Here is a 24417-nt window from a genome sequence, read left to right on the forward strand (position 1 = left end):
GCCGCGGGCAGGACGGCGCTGCCGGCCACGGCGGGATGCGGCGCGGCGGCGGCAACGGCAGCGAGCCCGAGTGGCCGTGGCCGTGGCCGCCCTGCGACGAGCGGCTGTGCCTGGCGCTCCCCATGTGGCTGCTCGTTCCCATCACGGCCGTCTGCCTGGGGCTCTTCGTGGTCGGCGTGGCGGGCAATGTCCTCACGGTGCTGGTCGTTCGCAGCTGCCGAGACATGAAGACCGCCACCAACCTGTACCTGGGCAGCATGGCCGTCTCGGACCTGCTCATCCTCATGGGGCTGCCCTTCGACCTCTACCGCCTCTGGCGCTCCCGACCCTGGATCTTCGGGCAGCTGCTGTGCCGCCTCTCGCACTACCTCAGCGAGGGCTGCACCTACTGCACCATCCTCCACATCACCGCCCTCACCGTGGAGCGCTACCTCGCCATCTGCTTCCCCCTCAAAGCCAAGGTGGTCGTCACCAAGCGCCGGGTGAAAGCCACCATCGGCGTCCTTTGGGCCTTTGCCTTGCTCTCCGCCAGCCCCTTCTTCTTCCTGGTCGGCGTGGAGCAGCCCGACAACCGCACTGACTTCAGCCGCGAGTGCAAGCCCACCCCGCAGGCGCTGCAGTCCGGCCTGCTGGCCACCATGTTCTGGGTCACCACCTGCTACTTCGTGCTGCCCGTCACCTGCCTCGGCGTCCTCTACACCTGCATCGGCCGCCAGCTGTGGCGGAGCAGCACCCGCCTGCGGGGCCCCAGCTCGCTCCTCCGGGAGAAGGGGCACCGCCAGACAGTCAGGATCCTGGGTGAGTCCCGCTGCCATCCCCCCGGGCTACGTCTGGGGCGAGGACCGGGGCTTAGGGGACCGTGGCAGTGCTGAAGCGCCCGCAGCTCCCGTGCAAGATAGGGAATAGCACAGGGGGACGTCCCAGCCACGCTCCCGGGAACTGCCGCGGCAGGGATTTCACTCCCTCCCAGCTGAGGCTTCACCCGCGTGGCATTGCACATCCAGCAGCACGACTGCCTTCCGTAGAAATACCCGTTTCCTGAATTTTACCAGGCAGAATCAAGTACAGGGTAGCCTGAAATTTCAGAAAAACTGTGGTAACATCAGCAGTCTCTTCCAGTTGGCAGCCGCACCTCTGCATAGAAAATTTCTGCTTCTGAAAACGAAGTTCTTAGTGGTCATTTGTAGCTCTCCAAGGAGTAAATCCACTGGTTGTTCAAGGAGGCTGAAAAACAGCAACTTAGCCCCTACAAGCTCTTTGAAGACAAATCTCATAATACCAAAGCACTTCCTACAGATGGAGGATGCTGATAATTTTTAGTTCATTTTCTTACTCGTATATTCAGTAACCAAGCATCAGGCTCTGGAAAGTTAGAGATCTTAGTCTGCTTTGGGGCTTTAATGTTTGTAAGTAGTGACCAGTTTGAAGGGAAAGAAAAAAGAAATCCAGCTATTGACTAAGGAACAATAAAACAAGATGCCCCAATTATTATTTTTGCCTACCTTTAGTGTAGTTTTTATATATCACATGGAAGACTTATTTTACTGAGAGTGTAATCAGCTGGATGGAAATACCATAGCACAAAAGAAAGAAACCAGTAAGCCTGAGAGAATTTTGCCGACTTATTTGAGGAAGGTACTTACACTGAAGTAGGTAGGTTTTCTGACAGAAACACCCATATTCATGATCTCAGAACCCACTGAATGAGACCAGTGCCCCCTTATCTCAAAGATCCAGCAGCAAGAGGTGTGTGTTGTTTTTTCAGAAGAAAACTTCGTTTGGCTGCATCCCTCTTATTTAAGCTTTGAGAAACACGGAGGATGCTCTACAAATGATTGTTTTAGCTGCATGCATTTATAAACAAGAATAATTAAAAGTATGGATACAGTAATACACTTATCTAATTGTTTCTCATCTACTCCAGCTGTGTTGCCATTGCATGAGGGTTTGTATTTGTTCTTATTGTACTAAATTGCAACACAGGACCAGGCAAACAGCTGAAGTGACTCGGGCTAGAGATCCATCTAGGCAAATAGCCATGTCCAGCAGTAATGATCTGGGGATGCATGAAAAAGCTTTAGTGGAAAAAATCAATAGCTCAACTGCACTATAAAGTCTTTATGTTAGATACAATCCCATCACAATAGAGCGAATTCTGTGGGAGCTTGGGTGACTGAGGTGCAGCCTGGGTCTTTTTCAGTGATGCAGACGAGTTAAACAACAGCTCTGCATCAAATGGAGCTGCTGTGGAGCTTCCACAAAATCTCCTCATTCTGACTTTTTATTTTCCTGTCTCATATGTGGCATTACAAACATAGCCAGGGGAGATTTCTGATGTTATTATACAGATGTTACTCCACTGTTGTTGTTCACATTTTTCTCAGCAAACCTCATGTCAAAGTTGAGCTTAAAATCTTACCAGTTACTTTTTACTTCAAAGACTAACAGTCAGACTTTATGCTATTCCCATTTTCACAGTTTTCCAACAATTTAATGCCATTACTTCTGTATATCATTTGTATCAAATAGAAGAACCTGCAAAATCAGCCACGTAAAATTTAGTTTACTGGATGGTTGAAAAGTTAACTCACTCCTTAACTGCCTCATGTGTTATTTTGTCTTATAGCTGTGGTGGTTCTGGCCTTTGTAATTTGCTGGTTGCCTTTCCACATTGGCAGGATCATATTTATAAACACCCGGGACATGAGGACGATGCTGTTCTCCCAGTACTTTAATATATTCGCCCTGCAGCTTTTCTACCTGAGCGCATCCATCAACCCTGTCCTCTACAACCTCGTTTCGAAGAAGTACAGGGCAGCAGCCTGCAAGCTGCTGCTGCCACGCCGAGCTGCAGAAAGGGCTTTCACAGTAGCCAAAGATGCTGGGGGCTACACAGAGACCAGCGCCAGCACAAGGAACGAGTACACCACCAGCTTCTGAGACTGCACCCCACGCTTCTTCAGGTATTCTTGCCTAAGGAAGGGAACTTCCTTCTCAGGGCAGAGTCGCAAAAGGATGAACATTTGTTAGGGCATGTGGTGTTTCATAACTGTCTGTGTTTTGGGATACCTGTATTTTTGATAACAGAGCAAGCAGGCACCGTGAAGTAGGGAGAATGATGTGCAACTTGTGAAAGATGATAAGTCAATAGGAGAAGCTGGAGTAAATTGCCAGTAAAACCACGGGTTTGCTTTATTACACAGTGTTCATTGCACATGTTCTATGCCATTTCTAGTGTTTTCTAAAAATAATAACACCAAGGTCTGCAAAGGAGCACTTCTTGGGAGCTGTAGTGGGTAAAATTCCCAGACAGCCTTCACCATTTTAAAATGGTTTTCTTATAAACAAAATTTTACAAAACAGACTCTTGCAAAGAGATGGATGCAAAAAAAAAAACCACCTGAACAGCCCTGGAAAAAGAGGCATATGCTTTTACTACCTGGTCTTGTAATCATGAAGGGAACTTTTCCTTAGGAAAGCATCTGCTGCTGTTTTGCTGGGCTTAACCCTTTGGGCCTGGCCCACAGGATCAAATAAGGTCTTTTATTTATATTTTAGCAGCCTGTTGTAAAACTTGAGCTATCTCGGATAACTTCCTTAGGCTAGATGAGCAGTGTTTGGTAATTAGTAGCAGTGTGTCTCCGCTGTGTCACATTGTGTATTGTGTGTGCAAGTAATACACCAAGTTAACCCACCTTGCCACAAACAAGACCCATCACTGAATGTGCTGGACTATGCTCAGGGCTTCATGCTGCATAACACTGCACTGCGAGTCAAAAACCAACTCACTAATTCTGCTTCAAAAGATTTTCATTGGAAACTTCAACTGCACTACTTAGGAAGGAGGCTAGTTGTGAGGAAAAGCTAGAAGAAGCTGCAGCGGTGTTTTCTTGTGGAGGATCATCGCGTCTGTTCATTTTACTTGTTACTTTATTGGCTCTAGTGGTGTAAATCTGGACCAAAATCAATTATGTGGGACTGCACTTACAGGGGCATCACTGATGGTATGTCCATGTTTGCCCTTGGTTCTCTGTTAACTTCCCCTTTCACGCAGTTGTCAAGAGTGATAACTGTCCCCTCTGAGCCTCCTTTTATATAGGCTAAATACCCCCATCTCCCTCAGCCACTCCTGAGTTGTGCTCCAGAGCCTTTACCAGCTCCACTGCCCTTCTCTGGACATGCTCCAGCACCTCAATGTCCTTCTTGTAGTGAGGGGCCCAGAACTGGAGACAGGATTCAAGGTGTGGCTTCACCAGTGCTGAGTACAGGGGTACAATCACTGCCCTGGTCCTGCTGGCCACACTGGCTGATGCAGGCCAGGGTGCCATTGGCCTTCTTGGCCACCTGGGCACACTGGCTCATGTTCAGCCACTATCAGCCAGCACCCCCAGGTCACTTTCTGCTGGGCCACTTTGCAGCCACACTTCCCTAAGCCTGTAGCACCGCCTGGGACTGTTGTGGCCAAAGTACAGGACCCAGCACTTGGCCTTACTGAGCTTCATACAACTGTCCTCAGCCATCAATCCAGCCTGTCCAGATAAATTCAACAGAATTCAACAGCTAGCTCAGAGATCTCTGTCAGGGTCAGCTTGGCAAGACCCCAACAGAGTGAAAGTACTTTTCTCCCTAGCCTGGCTGCTGAAGAAAAGGTCTGGAATGCATGAAGCCGAGTTTTCAAGGTTGTTTATTTTTTCTTATCTATAATAGTTTCTCTCTGACCTGCCGAGGTGCAGCTAGTACAGAAACCATGGCAGTCTCCTTAGCCCTGGGCATCTCCCACATTATATACTCAAAATTACGTGTACCTGTTTACAGTTCCCATACCAATACCTAAAATCTGTGTTTGACAGTGTGTCCCTATCCTAGACCAATAGAAAAGTGTCACTATCACACTGAGACATGGAGGACAAGAAGAAGGAAGAAGAGGCTAGGGCACGCCCAGATTCCTCCATCTTGTACCCCTGAATTGCATTCTAAAAAATCCCAAAATTATACTTTTCCACCCTGTGTCAATTCCCCTATTACACTACTCAAACCCTTTTGGCTTGTAATTCCTCATATAAGGTTGGCAGCCTCTCCCATGGGCTAAAATCAAAGCCACAGGTGTTTTTGACTTGCTGCCAAGGTCCCTGAGCCCCTTGCCAGGGTCTCGAGGCATCCAGGGCAGCCAAAGGGATTCTCTGGACTCTGACAATCTCAGGGCAGCAGAGCTGAACCCAAGTCTTCTCCAAGTATGAAAAATACAACCAGTTCTCCGTTAAAGAGTCTGTAACTCTGAATCACTGAATAAAAACTAAAAAAATCTAAAGACAGGAAAAAATCTATCTCACTGCATACACATAACGTTTTAGTTTTTTGTCAGCTTAATATTGGTGGAGAGCAGTTGTCTGCAACGCTTGAGTTAGGTTGCTTTTGCTGGGGGGGTGTCATTAAGATGTTCAATTATCACAAAAGAACAGCTGTTATTTTTGAGGGGTTTGGACGAGTTGTTATGAACAGTAATCTCTGTACATGTATGCAGACCAAGGGGAGGAAGAAAGCTTTATCACATAGTTATGTGGCCGTGGAGCTGCTTCTGCTTGCCTGCAGTCTCCTGATAATGGCTTTTGCTTTATCAATTGCTGCTAAATTGCACTGGGAGTGAAATACTTGCTCATCAGAAATTTCCCCAAAAGCAATTGCATAGGAACCAGACGCACTAATGAGTGGAGGAAGGAGGGAAATGCCCTGGTGGGCTGCTGCCCTGAACCCCCTTTTCTAGGGTGCTCTCCCTGGCACAGACAGCCCTGGCACTGCTCTGCTCTGTGTGTGTGCTGGGTGTCCAAGATGGGTCCCTCTCAGCCGGGACTCCAGCTCACTGCTCCCAAGCTGCTCACGGAGTGACTGTGTTTCTGCAGGGAGCTCCAGGCTTGGGCTGCTCCTGCCCGGCCTCTGATGCTGCAGCAGCAGGCTTCTGCTCCCACTAGCAGACTCCATTGAAATGGTCTAGTTTTCTGGGAAAACTATCCCTTTCATGCTTGGTAGAATAACACAGGCAGCAAAATCCCACGTGTGAGCTTGTTGTTAATGCTCCCTCTCCACCAGAGCAAAGGCTTAGGAAATAGATGAAGTTTGGGGTGTTTAGAATTTACCAGGCCTGGCACTGCTCTCTCTGGCATTCAGTACTGGATTGTGTAAGCAGAGATGTAAATAAAATAACACTTCCCAGGAACTCTGAGTCCAGCTGCAGGCAGGCAATCTCTAAGTATTTGACAAGTAGTTTCCATAACATGAAGCCTATGAAATACAAGAGAGAATGGTCTAGAAGGAGAGAGAAAATGGGGCAGGGATGTGAAAGAAAAGCACAGAGACCAGGTGATAAAAAGGGAAAAATGGTGAGATAGTCTCTTTTTCAAAGCATGCTGAAAATCATAGGAAAGAAGATCAGCAATTTGACAGAACCCTGACATTTGCTAGAGTTGTGGCTGCACTAAGAGCTGAACCCAAAGTTAGCCACCTGAAGCTTGAAAGGATCCTAAAACTTTTCATTTTTAAACACGTGACAGGTTTTTCTTAACAGAGAGGAAAGAAATTCTTCCCATGGACCATAGTTTAAAGGCAGAGCTTGGCCCCCAGCACTAGGGTGGCATTGCAGTATGGGAGGGAGGAAGGGGACAATGGAGAGGAAGATCGGGAAGGAGGTATGGACAGGAGGGAGGGAGGGAGGGACCTCTCAAGACTTCTCAAGTTCAAAGCTGCTCTTGTACTTGCTGGAGTGATGCTGTCTCCAAGGGCCATGTGCAGCTGGCTTGGCAAACAGAGAGGTACAGGGATACGTTTCCTTCCCACAGTCATCCCCTTAAAATTCCTTTTTTCACTGTGCTGCATCACTCCCACAGGAAACACAAAGCCTAAGACTGTCTCAGCAATAAAACAAAGGGATTATACAAAGAGGGAAAGCAAATAGGCATAAAACGGCCCAAACTACTCTGAATTAGCTAAACCAACAAACATGGTCTTGACCTTGGATCATCAATCAAGTCTGATGGGAACAAACCCCAGCATCCCTGGGGAGCCCCTTCCTATTTGTTATAGGAGCAGGCTTAACATTGCCAAAATTGCCAATTCTATGATAAAATTAGTGTCCAGAAGTATATTTCACTGCTTTAGAGAACTATTTACAAACTGGTTTACTGTTGCTATATGCTCCTGGTCACCTGTGATGCTGCACTTGATCTTTGGTGGGGATTTCCTGGAACTCAAAAGAAAATTGGGAAAAAGACTGCAAGTGGGGAAAAGGTTTGCATTTGAGGAGTTGGGGGGCAGACACAAAATTTAACCACCTGTGCACTTGGTACCAGTAGATGTTAAAAGATTTTCCCATCAGACAAAGCACAGCATTTTCCACAGGCTCAAGTCCAGTTGTTGCATTGTTGTTTACTTCTGAGGCAGGCTTGGTGCTTCTCATGACAAGGCAGACAAGGGTTTGCAACATCTGGGTGAATATCAATGGGCCAAGGATCTCTGGTGCCTGCCCAGATGTTGCTGATGGAACCTCAAACTGAGACTCAAAATACTAAGAAGCAAAAGCAACGCTGTCTTCTGCTCAGTGTCCCTACTGTGGGAACCCTACTCTGGTGACCCAAAATGTTAAGGCTGATGTCATCCAGTACTTCTGTGGACCACACAAATCTTCAAGTCTGTCACCAAAGCCTAAGGTTTCCAGAGCATTTAAGAAGGCCAGTTTTGGATCAGAAAATTGCTGTCCGGGTTGGGAAGTACCTAACAGAGGTGAGGTTGGAATCTCCTTCTGCAGCAGCTCTAAGCAGCAGCACTGCTTTTTTTCTTCCTGGGGCTGCACACGTCCAAGAGTCCATGTCCTCAGTCCCCCAAAGCCAGGATCAGAGCTGCCCTACACATCATCTCAATCTCCTTCCTAGTGTCTGGGCGCTTCCAGGCCCCCTGGAACAGCAGAAATCCAAGGGTATATACCCAGGATGGGGGTGGCATATGCCCTGGGAGAGGACAGAGAGCAGTGGGGCTGACAACTCTGTCCTACCTCTCACTTGCCTCATCTTCCCCTCAGATCACCCCATTTGAATGCTGCCCCTTTTCCAAGATGAGTCCTGCTCCTTCTATCTCCACTTTTGGACTTCATCTTCCTTCTCCTGCTGTGGGGCACAGCTAATGCTGTCTGCTTTCCCTCCTTTTCCCCTTCCTTCTCCCAGCCAGAACTCACCAGATGGAATCATTTATTTCTCTTTCAGAAGCTATCTATGACAAATATCTCTGCCAAGGCGCTCATCCCGGCTGCCAGGCATTGGTGGGGAGCCAGATGTTTCGACTACAGCCTTTCCCTGTCAGCCATGAGCCTGTATGAGCTCACACTGAAGTTGTTTAAAGTTTTAATACCACCTCTGGTGTGGGCTGATTTTAAAAAAAGATTAACCCTTAAGAAGGGCTGGGTCATTTTGTCCCCAAGATATGAAGGCCATGTAAAGCCATTGCACAGGTTCCGTTGCTCCCCATAGCCCCTCATGGACACTGTCCTAAGGCCCACAGACAGGGCAGGAGAGGAAATTCAGTTTTGCCTCAAGCCCAGTATGTCCCTGCATGCAACCAGGGATGTGTTCACAAGGTCAACCTTCAGTGAGGGCTGAAGTCAGGCCTAAACCTGAGACTCCATCAAATACCACTGTCCTTAGCAAAGAGCAAAGAGCAAATTCAGCACAGTGAACCAGCCTGAGATGCATCATCTGTAAATCACTAAAACCAGTATGAAGCGACAGGAATGCAAGCCAGATGGGAGAGTGTATTTACCTGGAATAGGAGAACCACCACCAGTGTATTGTTGCAAAGAGGAGGTTGGTGCAGTTGCTGTATCAGACGTGACAGCTACCCTTGCCAGAGTAAGAGAAAAAAGGCAGCGAAAGGATAAAAGTAACCTTTTTCCCCTCCAGAATATCATCCTGTGCAACAAGGAGCAGCATTTCACTGCAGCAAAAGCAAGTCAGCTCTGTGTCAGTGCTCTCAGAAACTCAGCTGTGATGTCATCTCACAGAGCCCATGGCAGTTCCATAAGACTTGTTGTATCAGGGGTGTCTGAGCACAGCAGACTCTGCAAGTGGGTTCCATCCCTGTTTGGGCCATTCACTTAAGGGTTACACTCAATGATCCTTGTGGGTGCCTTTCAGCTCAAAATACTCTGTGTAATTCTGCATAATGTTTTCTGCTCTCTGAAGCTCTGCAGAGGTTGCAAAGCAATGTCAGGAAACCTTGAAAGCAACAAAAATCACCTGGCATCTGCTATAAATCAAGGATACCACCACTGCCCAGCTTGCAGCTAAACTGATTATAAAGAGAAGCATGTACTCAACAAATGTGTGGCTCCTGTGCAACAAATTTTCCCCATCTTAATGAGGAAATCAGTTCCCTAATTTGAGTATAGGTCTGCTTTTTGTCTGTGCTGCACAAATGCGCCCCAAAGACAAGTAGTGTTTTGAACAACTGTGGAAGCACAAGCTGTCCACAACCACAGAAGAAGAGGAATGTGGAGAGAGGCTGTTTCCCCATCTCCTACAGCAGCTGAGCACAGCATAGGGAACATTCTCTTATTCAAGGATTGCAATTCTGCCAAGTCAGGCAGCATTCCCAGCTCTGGACTTCATTTGAGGCTTGTAGTCTTTACCTCTTTACAGACTTCACCAGACCTCAGCAGAGGTCACTGACTGGACAAGCCATATCTGTGCCAGGGAATCAACTCATCCACCTGCCCACAGCATTCTGCTCCTCCAGAGCAAGCCTGTGAGATAAGGCAGCTGAGACAAGGGAAGCTACTCCCAGAGTAGCAGGCCAATTTTCTGGCCTCTGGGAAGTTACCACAAAGATGCAGAAGGGACAGACTCAGAAGAAACAAATGTTTGCTCCTTCCCATGCTGCCTGTTGTGAAGGGAGATCTCTCCTGCAGAGCCTGGGGACTGGAAGGAAGCAGGGAAGGATGGACATGGCTGAAAATAGCCCTGCCTGAGACAAGCATGAAAAAGGCAAAGGAAAACATGGAAGAGCAGTAGGAGTTGGTCTCATGGAGCAGAACCCCCCTACCACACATATGAGATCCACCCAGATCCATTTCTTCCCTATAAATGCTTCCCTCCTTACATATTTTTCCCTTCACTAATTGATTTGGTCTTCAGTCTGTTTTACATCTGTTGGTGATAAACTACAGCTCATCAGGAGCTTGCAATAGCCAGAGTCCTCACTTTCATTTGGTTTCCTTCTTCTCAGACACCTCTTGCTTTGTGAAGTGCTGTGTTGTGAGGAGTAATATGCCTCTATGTGGAAATGTCCAGTGTATTACATTTTAGTCTGGGCTCTAGGAATAATGCATTTATTTCTAAATAAAGAAACAAAATAGATTTCTTGCCTACTTGTCAAACACGGGACAAGGGTGTCAAAGGAAACACATGTCAGTAAGAAAAAATTGACAGGTAATTTCTGTTACATAAAGGGAGAAATATCCATGTTAGACCATTTGACACATGGATACACTGTATTACAACTGATGGTCATCAAAAAAGACAACCCTAGGAGAAACTGCATCTGTGAGCTTGCAGACTGGAAGAGCAGAGAGGGTACTGGTTAGTCTTTGGGATATTTACACAACAGAACCTTTAAAACTGAGCTTTATCACACAACTGACAGGGAGTAAAATCCCACACCTGTGTTCAGGGAAGCTGGACCTGAATGAGTTTGGGTCACAGACCCACAGGGCAGGGTGGTGTGGAGTGACCAGGACCTCACACTTATGTTGAAGCCAGTGGAGCAAACTCAAAGAGGGCACTGAGGTACAAAGGATCCTGATAGTGCTTGGTGCCATTTGAGAGCAACCCTGGTGCAGCCAAAGGATGTTCACTCACCACCCCACAAAACACCTCTGCTGTGCCTCAGTGGCTGTTGTTTACCAGAAGGTGTCAACAGAGGTGTTTTGTAATGAGCAGCTTCTTCCTCACTGGTCACTTCCAGGCTGCCTGCGCAAACCTGGCCCTGCTTGGAGGAAGGAAGAAAGAGGCATCACTTGGCTGCTTTCAGTGACCAGTGGGGAAGAAGCTGCTCATTAAAAAAGTCTCAGTGGTGCCATGCATCACCAACATGGCAGGACACTGCACTCCCCCTCACAAAGCAGGGACTGGGGCCTAAAACATCTACAGCAAGAGACAGGCAGAAAATTTGTAAATCCCTTTTTTTTTGCCTCCATGACATAGAGTTGACAGATGATGCCTTCACTGTTGTCGAACTGACTTTTACATCATTCCTAATCTTGCTGCTTTTCAAAGCAGTGAAAAGGCAGCGAGTGATAAAGACGGAGGCTCTTGGAGTGGCAGGTTTCCCTGCTCAGCAACACAGCCATCACAAATCATGCTCCTGCCACCACACATTCCAGCTATTTCCCTTTCCACTACGTGTACTTCATCACGCTGCTTTATAAAGCAAGCACAACTCTTCCAAGGTCATTTATACAGGGGGTGTTAAGAGATAAAAAGAGCACTTTCTTGTATTTGCATGATAGTAACAAATACTAGATATTTCCTACATGAACTGATGGGCCTAGCTGTTAGAGATGTTTAACAGCTCACAGATAAAACTTTCAAAGAGAAGAGGGTTTGTTTTTAAATCCAGAAGGCAAAACAAAGGTCAAAATAGAACTAGAGATTAATAAAGGTCAAAGTAGAACTCCTAGAGATTAATAAAGATCCAACTCCCCAGTCCTTCCTAGTCTTTAAGCAGATTAACAGCTTCACTGTTTGTCATTATATTCCAGCTAGAATTTTGAGGTAGGTGTGAAGTCATCTACCTTAAGAGAATTGATGGTAGTACAGGAAACCTGGATCCAGGATCTAAAACCTGCAGTGCACAGACACAGAAAAATACTGCAAAGTAGGTAACTGCAATGCAGGAATAAGTTTTCTCAGCAAATCAACCCCAAAAGAGATGGTGATGTTGAATGAGATTTTCAGTCCACCAATACCATGAAGATGAGGGTGTAAACATGTACTCACAGTGGTACAAGAAGCACCATAAAAGCCGAGCAAAACATCTCAGTAAATTTAAACAGTGAGCACCTTTGCTATACCAAATGGCTATTAAATTATTGTAAAGGATAAAATCCTGAAAATCATCGGCCATGATGATCACACAGCTTTGTACATGTGTATCAGAAGGTACCTGCACAAATAGGAACATACCAGAGGTATAAGAACACAAAGGGGTATGGCAACTTCCAAAGGACATTGTGGCAGAGAGCTTTTGCTTTCTCCTATCTGTCAGATCAAAACACAACACATCAGCAATGAGAGCCTTCTGGGACACCTCAAATGGGACATCCAAGCCAATGGGTCTGCTAAGTAAAGAAAAAAGGGGTGAGGGAAAAGGGGTGTTAAGCAATCAATCACTTGAATAAAATGGGTTTGTAAGACACAGATGCAGTATTGAGAGAAGCAGTAGGTTTTTTCAGCAAATCCCTTTCAAGGAGAAAAGGCCCATCCAGAAACTCTTGCCAATCTGTAAATTGTAGAAATTGAAGCTCAGAGGGCAACATGCTGGTTAACTGTAAAGGCTGAATTGCCCTGAATTGTGTATAAAAGAACAGTAAGCCTAAGACACACTTTTCCTCATTACTACCATCCCATTCTCCACTATAATCTTGACAAAAGAAGCCCACTTAGTCCCTGGGCAGGGATCATTTCTGCAGTAGGGTTGGTGCCATTTTCCTTTCAACAAATTTTGGGAATGACATTATTTCTCTTCACTTTGGAGTGAATGAGTACCCTCTTCATGCTCCACAGAGATGCTGTTTTCTGCTGCCCTCTAGCTTTACCTGCAGCTTTTGGTGGAAGGCAAACAAGCAGCAAATCCTTGAGTCCCAATCCAGTCAGTGGGAGCTTTCAAATTCAAGATCATAATTAGATTAGAAGCCATTGTAAAATTGGACCTATCTATCCCTCTATCTATCTATCTATCTATCTATCTATCTATCTATCTATCTATCTATCTATCATCTATCTATCTAATCTATCTATCTATCATGCTGCCTCACCTCTAATGAAGACAACTCCACCACAAAGAGGTGACTGCAAATCGCAGATGAATTTTGCTGTAAATTTGATTTCCACTTACTTCAGGCTTACTGACCCTCGAACAGCCCACCTCCATGCCCAGCTCTGAACAGAAACCCTAGAGCACACAAGTCAAATACTGTGTCTGAATCAGAAAGCTACTTGTGAAAAAAGAAGTTTTTCTAACACAGGTGGGGAAAAGCCCACTTCAAGATGTAACAGAGCAGAGAGACTTCTTGTAAGTCTTGGTTTGTTTTTGGAATACCAGGATAAAAATGTACTTAAAGGTACATTTGCTTGATGCACTCTATTTCAACAGATAATTCATCAATGGTCCAGTCACTTTTGAGAGACTGATAAGTGAAAATGCACAAAGCATTTTTGTAGTCTTTCATGAAGTGGGTGTCTAGAAGGGAATTTTTCCAAACAAGAAAAATTCATCTGAGATAGTCATGCAATGCATGCACAGCAAATAAATTAATTTTAGGCCATAGATGAAACAAAAGGATCCTTAGAAAGAAATTACTTATAACCTAATTCATGCTTTTATCCAGTTTTTAGGCTTCAATTGAATTGAGACTCAAAAAATTCTGTATTGCTTTAGTTCAGGAATTCCTGACCTAAATCCTCAGGCATTCCTGAGTCTTTGTAGTCTAGATGGTCTGGGACTTCTGAAACTCTTCAAGATGGGATTTTTTTTGTCACTGACTTGCAATAATTTTTTGGGGTTTTATACATGACAGCAGTTTATGGATATACCTCCAAAAATGTATCCACAGAGAAGCTTTTACATACTCTGATATTTAGAAAAAATGGCAGGGACATTAAGCACTACACCCCAGAGGCTCCGATCTAAAAGCCCAGAGGTCGTAAGCAGATGGTTTATGCCGACCATGATGCCCAGCAGAGCTTATTTATGAAGGTTGGTCCCTCTAGACACCTCTGGTGAAAGCTGAATAATCTGTCAGAGCACAATCCCCAAGTCCCTCATAACACCATAAAGTAAAGCACAGTAGCAGGGGCTCTGCTCTTTGCTCCACCTGCACCACTTCAGCTGAGCCACCTGTTGCAGAAAATAACTTCCTGGGATCCCGTTCAAGCAAGAGTTGGACTTGATGATCCTGTTGCATCCCTTCCAACTCAGAATATTCTGGATCTTCTTCTGTGGTTCTAATAGACAGAGTGTCCAAAAAGAGAGCTACGAATGTGGTGGCAGGCCTTGAGGGGAAGCCGCATGGGGAGCACTGAGGTGCCTTGGTCTGTTCAGCCGGGAGGAGACCGAGGGGAGCCCTGATCGCAGTTACAGCTTCCTCGTGAGGGGCAGCGTGGGGGCAGGCACTGAGCTCTTCTGTGTGCTGACAGCGACAGGACCTAGGGAATGGCCTGAAGCTGCGTCAGGGGAGGTTTAGGTTGGATATCAGGAAAAGGCTCTTCAGCCAGACGGTGGCTGGGCACTGGAACCTAAGAGAGCTCGAGAAGCGTTTGCACAGTGCTCTCAGGCGCATGGTGCCCTGGGGGTGGTCCTGTGCCGATCCAGAAGTAGACTGGTTGATCCTGGCGGGTCGCTTCCAAGGCAGCTCACCCCGTGTCCCCGTGTCCCGGTGTCCCGGTGTCCCCGTGTCCCCGTGTCCCGGTGTCCCGGTGTCCCGGTGTCCCCGTGTCCCCGTGTCCCGGTGTCCCGGTGTCCCGGTGTCCCGGTGTCCCCGTGTCCCCGTGTCCCCGTGTCCCGGTGTCCCGGTGTCCCGGTGTCCCGGTGTCCCCGTGTCCCGGTGTCCCCGTGTCCCCGTGTCCCGGTGTCCCGGTGTCCCGGTGTCCCGGTGTCCCCGTGTCCCCGTGTCCCGGTGTCCCGGTGTCCCCGTGTCCCGGTGTCCCGGTGTCCCGGTGTCCCGGTGTCCCCGCTACGGAGCGCGGCCGCGCCGGGAGCCACCGCCCCGCCCCCGGGCCCGCCCCCGCGCCGCTCGCGCTCCCCATTGGCCGAGGCTCCCGCCCGTCAGCGGCCGTTGCCGAGCGACCGGCCCCGCCCCGCGGCGGGTACGGGGCGGTGCCGCCCGGGGGCGGCGCGGGGCCGGCGGGGGCACCGGCACGGCGCGGCCATCGGCACCGGGACCGCACCGGCGCCGGCACGGCACGGCACCGGGACCCATGCACGGCGCGGAGGAGGCGGCGGCGGGGCCGCGGGTGAAAGCGGCGAGCACGCAGACCGACAGCATGGCCGGTGAGCCAGGCTGCGGGGGTGGCAGGGAGGCGGGCCGGGGCCTGGCCCGCCGGGACGGAACCGCGGGAGCGCCGCGCTGACACCGGGCCGGTGGGTGGGTGTGAGGGGGGCGTGCGCTGGCCGGCCCCTTGCGGGTGTCGCCTCACCCAGTGGGCCCATCCAGGGGCCACCTGCTCTGTCCTCTCCCCAGGGGACGCTTTCCGCCTCATCCCAGGGATGTTCAGAGAGCCCGCGCCTTCCCCCTCGGCCGGTGATGCTTAGAGAGTGCTCCTGACCCTCACACACAGTGCAATAAAATGTATATGTACATAAACATCTATCTATCTATGCACATATGTGTCTGTATATATAAAGTATCCATAACTTATATGTACCTATAATTTTATATATAAATATATATACAAAAATATACGTATCATCTCCAGTACATAAGTATATACTTTATATATATGCACACTTGATATTATATATATAGTGTGTGTACATATATACTATATATCTAGTGTGTTCACATGTATGCTATATATACAGTGCGTGTATATAGGCATAAAGTATATCTATATTTCTGTGTGTAGTATCGTTAAGCATATATCTATACATCAAATTAAAAAAAATACATATATATATATCCTCCATTTTCCCCTACTCCTGCTTGACAACACCCTTCTGCCTGAGGGCCTTTTGATAACATAAGATTGTATTTTTCTCCCCCCTTGTGCCCTGTTACAGCAATTTCTTGCCCTATATCAGTATATTTAATGTTCATACAATGCAATGGGCAGGAAAATGCTCACCTTCTGAGGAGTGTTCTAACTAACCCCACAGCAGGCCCATGATATGGATTTGGTAGAGAGCAACTTTCTCACAGAGTGGGCATGTCCAGGAGAAACAGATGCTGGTAGATTCCACAGATTCTTTCCTTTCCTTTTTACTGCTGCATCCCAAGGGAGTGTTGTGTGCATATAGATATGATGTATATATGTTTCTCAGACTGAGCACCATGACAGAGCAGCCAGCTCTCCTGAGTGGGTATATGAATTTTGTTTCATCCTGGTTTTGTGGAAATCCTGCTTCCAAGCAAGCAAAATCGATGAAGTCTGAAAATGGGTTTTAATTTCCTTTTTCCAGGCAGCAGAGCGATATCACTGGTAGCTTCCTCCCTGGTGTCAAGCACTTGTTAGAAGCCTTTCAGACTTTGGACTAGGAACTCCTGCATTATAGGCAGGACATAATCCTGGATCTGAGCCATGTCCGGGTAGGCTGTGCCTGGCTCCTGTTTGCTTCCAGGTGCAGCAGGGTTTTTGGCACCAGCCTCCACACACTTTCCCTAGAGCATGCCTCACTTCACTGAAGCAAGATCCGTAACCAGGAGGAATAAAATCATACCTTTGTGTGAAGTGGGTCTGATGCACCTGCAAAGAGCACTCCTTCTATGTGGCTTTGCTCTCAGTAGCAGAGAGCCTGATTCCTTTACTTCCCCAGTCTTCTGTAGTTGCTTTTAATTCTGTAAGATATCTTCTGCCTTTTTTTCCAGTCCATTTTAACCAGGCTTCTCTTCACCCTGTTGAACTTAAGGGAGTGTTTAACTACCTACGTGAAGATGCAAACACACAGATACGATAACTGTTACTAAAGTTCTTTCCTTCTTCAGAATATTTTTATGCTTCTCATTATAAATGCATGTCAGGATGTTCTTCAGTTTGTTTCCCATGCATTTGACAGGTCATATTCAGGTTAGGTGCAAGAAAACAAAGCGTAATTAAAACTTCTTTGTGGTGCATACAGTTTTAAGTCTTCTCTGTGTGTCATATTGTAGTCCATTTTAGAAAACACAAAGGAGTGTGTGTGTGCATTGGTATTAATTGCACTGTTTTAACTTGCCACATGTGTTTTAACTTGCTACATGTGTGTGCTATGACAGAAGTAAACGGGGCCTGTAATGAGAATGAACTCAAATTCCCATTTAACAAAACAGATTCTGCTTCTTTAGATGTGGCTTGTAGACTTACTTCTACAGTTTGCTTTTAGTACAAGTGACAGCAGATCTTGTGCTGCTTGCCATGTACATTTCTAGGACATGTGTCTGACTGTGTCAAACAGGTGCCCTTTGCAGTGCTTGTGCCAAGTGGGGTAGCAGAGCTGGACACCCTAAGGAACAGTGGACAATATGGCATCAGATACTGCTGCTAACAGGCCTATATTTACTTTCCCAAACCACATTTACGTGTGAAAAAAGCTGTTAAAATACTGTCTGCAAATGGTGTTTTAGTCATGGATTGCATATGTTTATCTGTTGTCCTAATTGTTTGGGTTCACAGATGTGCCATTAAACTAACCCTCTCCCACAGCTAGGTAATCTTAGTATCTGATTGTATCTCTTCCAAGCTGCTAGAACTACTTAAAGAATGTTTTTCTCTATTCTGTTCCATTCTTGCCACTGCCATGTCCTCCTTTGCAAAAACTGTAACATTTGTGGGAAAAGATAGAAATACTACAGACAGCATGTGTGAGACCTGTAGAGGAATATGTGCTCATTACAGCTCTCTGTAAGCACCTCTGAAATGGGGACTGGAGATATTTCAAAGACTTAATAAACTTCTTGCCAAGTGTGAGGCAAGAGAGTTTTACATCTGGAACAGTGCAAGCTATACTGAGCAGCACAGTGCTTCCTCCTCTTTCCTTTATGGGGGACTCAGTAATGCTGAGTTGTGCTATCCCTCACAGGACAACTTTCAGATTTTGAGTAGAAGCACAAAAACATGGTTGTGCTCTGAGGAGGGATTTTTGCATTTGAGTATTTTGTCAGAAGTGACAGCCTGAGCAAAAGGCTTAAATTTTTGTAAAAAACCTAGCCAAAATCTGAGTAGACTGTAAGAATCCAGAAGCAGGATGTCTAGAACCAATGCAACTGGAAAGTTTCACAATGGCTTATCCACTCTTGCTGCAGACATCAGTGTGAGATCATGATGTGTTGCCTGGATATTTTTGCCCTCTTCTTTGTTGAGTCTGAAGCTGAATTAGAAGCTGTCTCAGATTTCCGTAAGCATCTGTGAATCATTTGAGCACATTAAGTTGTGGAGGTCTGATGATCTGATCTGTGATTTCTGCTCTACACCTCTGAGTCAAACTGACTCACTGAATTTCAGTGAAAGTTTCACCAGTTCCTCTTGTTGCACAAATCTGCATCTAGATGTGAACATCCTGAGTTGGCAGTGACTTTTTCCTGAAAAGGATAGTGTGTCTGGAGCTGCTGAGTGAGCAGAACCAGCTTCTGAAGCAGCTGTGGTGCAGAAGACTTGAAAAATAATGTTCACAGTACGGAGTTTCTTTATAAGTATTCCCTAATAAATATTTCTCTTTTTTTCTTCAAAACAGGTCAAATGCCAAGACTTTCTAAGGTCAATCTTTTTACTTTATTGAGTCTCTGGATGGAGCTCTTTCCCTCAGCTGAGCAGCAGAAAAAATCCCAGGTAAAATGTCTGTGCTTATTGTTAATTGGTCTTTCTGAAGAGCTCCTTCAGTGAATTTAACCCAACTGCTCTTTAGATGACATATAGTCCAGATGAAAAAAAAAGAAACAACCATATGTAATAAACATTTTTCAAATATTTCTTAGAAGTAGAAAAAAAAATCCAGTAGTAGGAGAAAAATAGCAAAATGGCTAAATAGCATGCTCTTTCTGAAAACCTCTGAAAGGATAGATGCATACCCCAAGAGGTGAAGCAAGCACTAAAAAAATGGCAGGTGTTTTAAAGAGCACGACAAAGGAGGTGTGGTATGTACCCTGTGTGCAGAGCATATCCATGTGCTAAGATCCATAGCACAGGTATCAACCAGGGCAAGAAAAGATAGGAAATAATCTGAGTGACAATTAGGCCTCATTTTCAATGCTGGGTATGTCCCAGGCTAGATCCCAAGGAGGGACAGCTGAGTAGCACCTGTAGCCTTCAAAAGCAGTTTGAAATTTAGTAATTGGGTTAGAAATGGCACTTGGCTTTAGTGAAGTCTCATTTCTATAGCCACACAGCAGTTGAATAATTTACAGATCTAAGACAACTGTTCAGTAGCAGCTGGATTGCATAAAGAGATCTGTTTCACCAGCTTCATCAAACTAGTTTGTATCCATTTTTTTCATAATACGTGGGAATCCAGATGTAATAGCTCTTGCCTGTGGTATGCAGACTTCTTCCATGGAAGATTCTTTATAACCAGGATTCATTACATAGAAGAGACATCTAGAGAGGCAGAAAGCTAGAGAAGCTGAAAACTAGAGAAGCTATTAGCTCTCAGGATGATCAGGCTTAAGACAGAAATTAAATTAATGAGCATTTCCAGATGCTGGGTGATTTGGGTGATTCAGAGAAGGTTTCAGCTATAATTTACAGAATTTCCTATGCTGCTTCTGGATTTTGTTACAGGCAAAGCAATGACCAGAAAAAATCAGGAATTTGTGACAAGTCCCTCTCTGTAGTTTGACAGAGACACAGCACCCTGATATTAACAGGCACATGTGAAAACAAAACAAGAAAAAATGCTTAGGAAAATGCAGGTTGTTTAATGATTAATTTGTATTGAAGAGTTCTGTGCTGCTGGTTGCTTTCTGTTATCCAAGGAAGAGTTGTAACCTCTTTGTGGAATCAATACTGAAAAAAAGTAAAATAATAATAATGCCTTTCTCTGTAGGTGAAGAAGAGTGGTCTGGTAGTGGTGAAAAATATGAAGATTATCGGTCTTCATTGCTCTAGTACAGACTTGCATGCTGGCCAGATTGCACTCATTAAACATGGATCAAGACTTAAAAACTGTGATCTTTATTTTTCCAGAAAACCATGTTCAACTTGTTTAAAAATGATTGTAAATGGTAAGCAATGACTGTAGTAGAGTATGAGTAGATGTTACGCTTGTGATTGAAAACAGAAAGCCTGTTTTCTCTTTGGACTGTGCCAGTTGTGAATGCAAATCCCTGATTTGTGTAGCCTGCGTTGATGTTTTCCATAAGGAAAAAATGAATGTGCATTTCCTGGAGCTGATGGTCAATAAACTGGGGTTTGCTGCCAAGACCCTATTTTTCTGTAATGTGCAACCATTATTACTGGTGGTCCTTGTCTCTCAGCTGGGCTACACTGCTGAGGTTCTGACTGTCCTTCTGCTGACAGGGAAAAATAGGTTTTTATGCAGGAATCACAGGCTTTCTTTTCCCTATGAGATTCGAAGACAAATCAGATCATTCACTTCCAGAGAAATGGGATCTGCTGGTACAGCCCTTCTGCAAATATTGATTTTTAATCTCAGCAGCAATGTCTGTCTGTGCTAACTTCTTTTTGTGTGTTGCTAATTTATCTGTTGGATGTAAGATGCAAAATTAGGCAGTCACAAAGATCTTGGGATTTGAGAACTTGGGTAACTCAAATTTTTATCTGAATCTGATTATTAAGTTGGATAACCCTTGATACTTCTATCTACCAGCATTTTTGTTGTCTAGACAGCCCTTAGGCAGGACATGGGGCCTTAAATAAGAAAAACCAGGATTAAACAATAGTGAATATGAGCTTTATGTTCCATTGGACTTGCATGGTTTCTTCTGCTGCATTATCTTCTCTTCCAGCCGGGGTGAACAGGATTTCTTACTGGCCTGCGGATCCTGAGATCAGCTTGCAGAATGAGGTATCCAATCCAACAAGCACTGAAGATGCAAAGCTGGATGCCAAAGCAGTGGAAAGACTGAAGTCAAACAGTCGTGCTCGTGTGTGTGTGTTGCTTCAACCTTTGGTGTGCTACATGGTGCAGTTTATTGAAGAAACTTCCACCAAGTTTGATTTTATTCAGAAAATAGCAAAATCACAGCCTGACTATAACACTGACTTTTATACTGCATGTAGGCAAGAGAGAATAAAAGAGTATGAAAGTTTATTTCTAATTTCAAATGAGGAAATACACAAGCAAATATTGATGACAATAGGACTGGAGAACCTCTGTGAAAACCCGTACTTCAGCAACCTTAGACAGAATATGAAAGATCTTGTCTTGGTGTTGGCATCAGTGGCTGCCAGTGTCCCTGTCTTTGGATGCTTTGGCTTTTACAGGAGTGGATCCCAACGTACGAATGAAGCAGATGACCAGTGTTTGCCCCAGGACGTGGCAAGGCACTGTATGATACAAGCCAGGCTACTTGCCTATCGGACAGGTGAGTCGTTACTGGAGCACAGGAATGATGGGGTCTCATCAGTAGAGCAAGTTCCTAATATCAGCCTTATTCTTCCACATACTTCCTTAAGCAAGCTGCTCAATGCTGTTCCTACACATGTGAAACAAGTGCAACAGTAATAGTAAAGACTCCACAGGGGCACACAGTACTGTGTGTGAAAGCTTTCCATGAGGAAATCAGTGCAGGTGTTTCACATACAGTGCTGGCAAACACTGCCCTGCCAATGTCCTGCCCTGCCCTGTCCAACACCCAGCTGAAAATAGAACAGAATGACATTTAAATTCTTGAAGTTGCTCTGAGGCTCTTTTTACTGAGGTCTCACAAGATGCTTCTGTTATCAAGTAAATGTCAATATTTCAAGAAGATTATATACACTTCAGAAAAAAAACAGTGAAATAATATCCTTCAGTAGGACATTCAGTACCATTATATTAAGTCTCATAGTTATTAGTGAAAGTGCTAATATATCTGATAGGGGTTTTCTTTGCACAGATGCTGGAATTTTATGTCCAGGTTTCTGAGGTAGAAAGATAGTTACTGACAGATAGTTACTGACTGTCTCTTGATAGGGATGACTTCTGTTAGCTGCTTTATTCTCTCTGGGTACCAATGCAGGAAAGTGATAGGTTCTTCCAGAGAACAGAAAGCTTAAAACTTGATGGTAATCCATAGAGATGGTTTTGTACTCTAGATATGATAGTGGCTTTTTAAAAACCATTGTAAACAAACAAATAGTACATATATAAAGCTTAAACCAAAACTAATCCCCCCAACGCACCCATCCAAACCCAACAAGGTCAGGTACCCTCAGCAAATTTCTTCTCCAAAAATTGCAGAAATGACATTTTTTAGATGTAATTCAGAAGTTCCATGGAACCAGTTATGAGTTCTTTGTACAGCTTCCATTATGCAGAGCAAGATGAAATGACCAAGTTTGAGTACTCACTCTTGGAACAGCAAAATTCAGGTTTAGCTGTAGTATTCAGCCTGGACTAAGGTCTGGGGTTTGAGCCAACTTTTATTGCACTGTAATTAAATTAAAATAAATAGCAGCTCACACACATATTAAGGTGCTTTACACTATTATATAGGTGGATATAAAGGGAGCAAGAACATGGGATAGGATATTTTCTTTGCTGGTTTAATTAGTCATTATCATCTTCTCTTCATCAGTGTCTAATAAATACGCAGAATATAGATGAAGACAGCTTTGATGAAGGACATCTTTGGCAGGAAAGACCCTCTTTGAGTTATTGCATATGGCAGTGATACTAAGGATGATGGAAATGATTCATGGAAACAGTGTGTTCTGCAATATTAATCAATGGAAGCCTGAAGTGTTTTTTCTCCTTGATATGCTGAAGATTCTCATCAGTAGCTACTGGGGAAGATTTTCAAGTGTCATAAAAACCATCCAAGTCACATAAGGAAAGCTCTGTACCAGTTTTCCTATGGTGGTGATAGACTGCACCCCCAAAATCCAATTGTTAATATTTTGTCTCTGAATTTGGTATAAAATAGGTCTAATTTTGATAGGACTTCAGATCACAGAAGCGTAAACTTAAAGAATAGCAGAAATTAAGTCATTAAATTAAGTAGTAAACAAGAAGGTTCCTATCAGTTAGATGTCTCACATCAGTGAACCTGTCCACACATATTCTTGGCACACATTTTAGGTATGTGTTGGTTACTTCATTTCATTTTTGAAGAAATGTACACAGCAAAATTCTAGAATGACTGCCTTGCAGTAAAAGCACACACAGCTTTTACAGTAGATTCATATAATTTCCAAGCTTTTATTCCTCCTGTTCACAAAGCAACAATAAATGTTGTTCCTTACTCTAGGATGTCATATGTTAATGTATAGGTAAATCAGAAATGCTTTATTTGTTATTTACTCCTAAAATGTTATGTATTTTAGAGGATCATAAAACGGGAGTTGGAGCTATTATTTGGGCAGAGGAAAAATCAGTAAGTATTGGAAAAGTTACTTTTTCTTGCACTCACAATTCATACACTGGATTTGCACTTGTTATTTTCCTTAAAGTTTATTTGCTTCTGTTTTTCATACCCACACACAGCTTTAATAACTCAGTTAATGGCTGGTTCATTGTTATGCTTTAAGATGAAGAGGAAGTATAAATTATTTTAGTAATTACAGCAGTGTCTCTGCATGGATTTTCAGTGTGCCTGCTTTCCCAGTCATTGTCAGTTATTCCAGGTATCCTGGCTACAAGGTATTGCCACAGCTGCTGATCAGGCAGCGTGTGCCCTGCATGGCACCTCTTTGCAGCTCTTTTTAGGAAAAGTCTCAGTGCAACTATAGCGTGACAGTCTCCTGAGGATATAAATGCTATATGGGCTTTAGCACATTCCTTTTTGGATCAAAGTGGTATTTTTCTATGAATATTGTTACAGTGTTTTTCCCATCCAAACATAAAGTTTTTGTTCTTTGTATCTCTGCTTATGCATGTTGCCAATCCCAGGAAGCCTCATTCTTCACACAGCTGCAACATAATTTTAATTTGTTTTTAAGCCTTCAGTTATCAGCTGCTTATTGCTGTTTTGTTTCTTTTACTTATTTCAATCACCAATTGCCTCTTATCAGCCCACTGGTCACTGAGTCTGCTAAAAGTCAGGCAAAACACCATCTCTGTTACATCAGGGATGAACTCCAGCTGTATTTAATGGCGTATGTTGTTAAGGACTAAATCCTTCAGACTTCTTGTCCTTGCTGTCTGTATTACTTGCCAAAAGGAAAACCCCAAAAGCCTGGTGCAGGTAACAGAGGTGTTATACTTTACCTGTGCAGCTCCTACAGGACTCAGTGGAAAAGCTTCATACAGATATGGAGCCTTTGGCAAGAGCTGAGCTGTCTGATCATGCAAAACTGTACTTTGACTTAG

At 44.9% G+C, this 24417-nt stretch overlaps 2 protein-coding genes across 4 annotated transcripts in view; both read left to right on the forward strand.

Annotated features, from left to right (window-relative positions):
- MLNR (motilin receptor) lies at nt 1-18776 on the forward strand. Of its 2 annotated transcripts, XM_085577799.1 has the most exons (3): nt 1-798; nt 2627-2963; nt 18682-18776. In XM_085577799.1, exons 1-2 carry the CDS (start codon nt 36-38, stop codon nt 2938-2940), a joined length of 1077 nt encoding a protein of 358 aa, XP_085433925.1. In that variant the 5' UTR covers nt 1-35; the 3' UTR covers nt 2941-2963; nt 18682-18776. The 2 variants fall into 2 exon arrangements, with proteins under 2 accessions (XP_085433925.1, XP_021384151.3); XM_021528476.3 differs by lacking the exon at nt 18682-18776 and having other exon boundaries at nt 2627-10394.
- CDADC1 (cytidine and dCMP deaminase domain containing 1) overlaps nt 15147-24417 on the forward strand; it is a 16013-nt gene continuing 6742 nt past the window's right edge. The window contains exons 1-5 of one of the 2 annotated variants that reach the window (XM_085577789.1): nt 15147-15306; nt 18682-18776; nt 19990-20167; nt 20912-21490; nt 23433-23482. In XM_085577789.1, the coding sequence (XP_085433915.1) occupies nt 15234-15306; nt 18682-18776; nt 19990-20167; nt 20912-21490; nt 23433-23482 (975 nt within the window). In that variant the 5' untranslated portion in view covers nt 15147-15233. The remainder of the gene's footprint in view (nt 15307-18681; nt 18777-19989; nt 20168-20911; nt 21491-23432; nt 23483-24417) is intronic. The other variant, XM_021528413.3, reaches the window with a different exon arrangement.

Source organism: Lonchura striata, chromosome 1, assembly GCF_050655825.1.
Source record: "Lonchura striata isolate lonStrDom1 chromosome 1, ASM5065582v1, whole genome shotgun sequence".
NCBI lineage: Eukaryota > Metazoa > Chordata > Aves > Passeriformes > Estrildidae > Lonchura > Lonchura striata.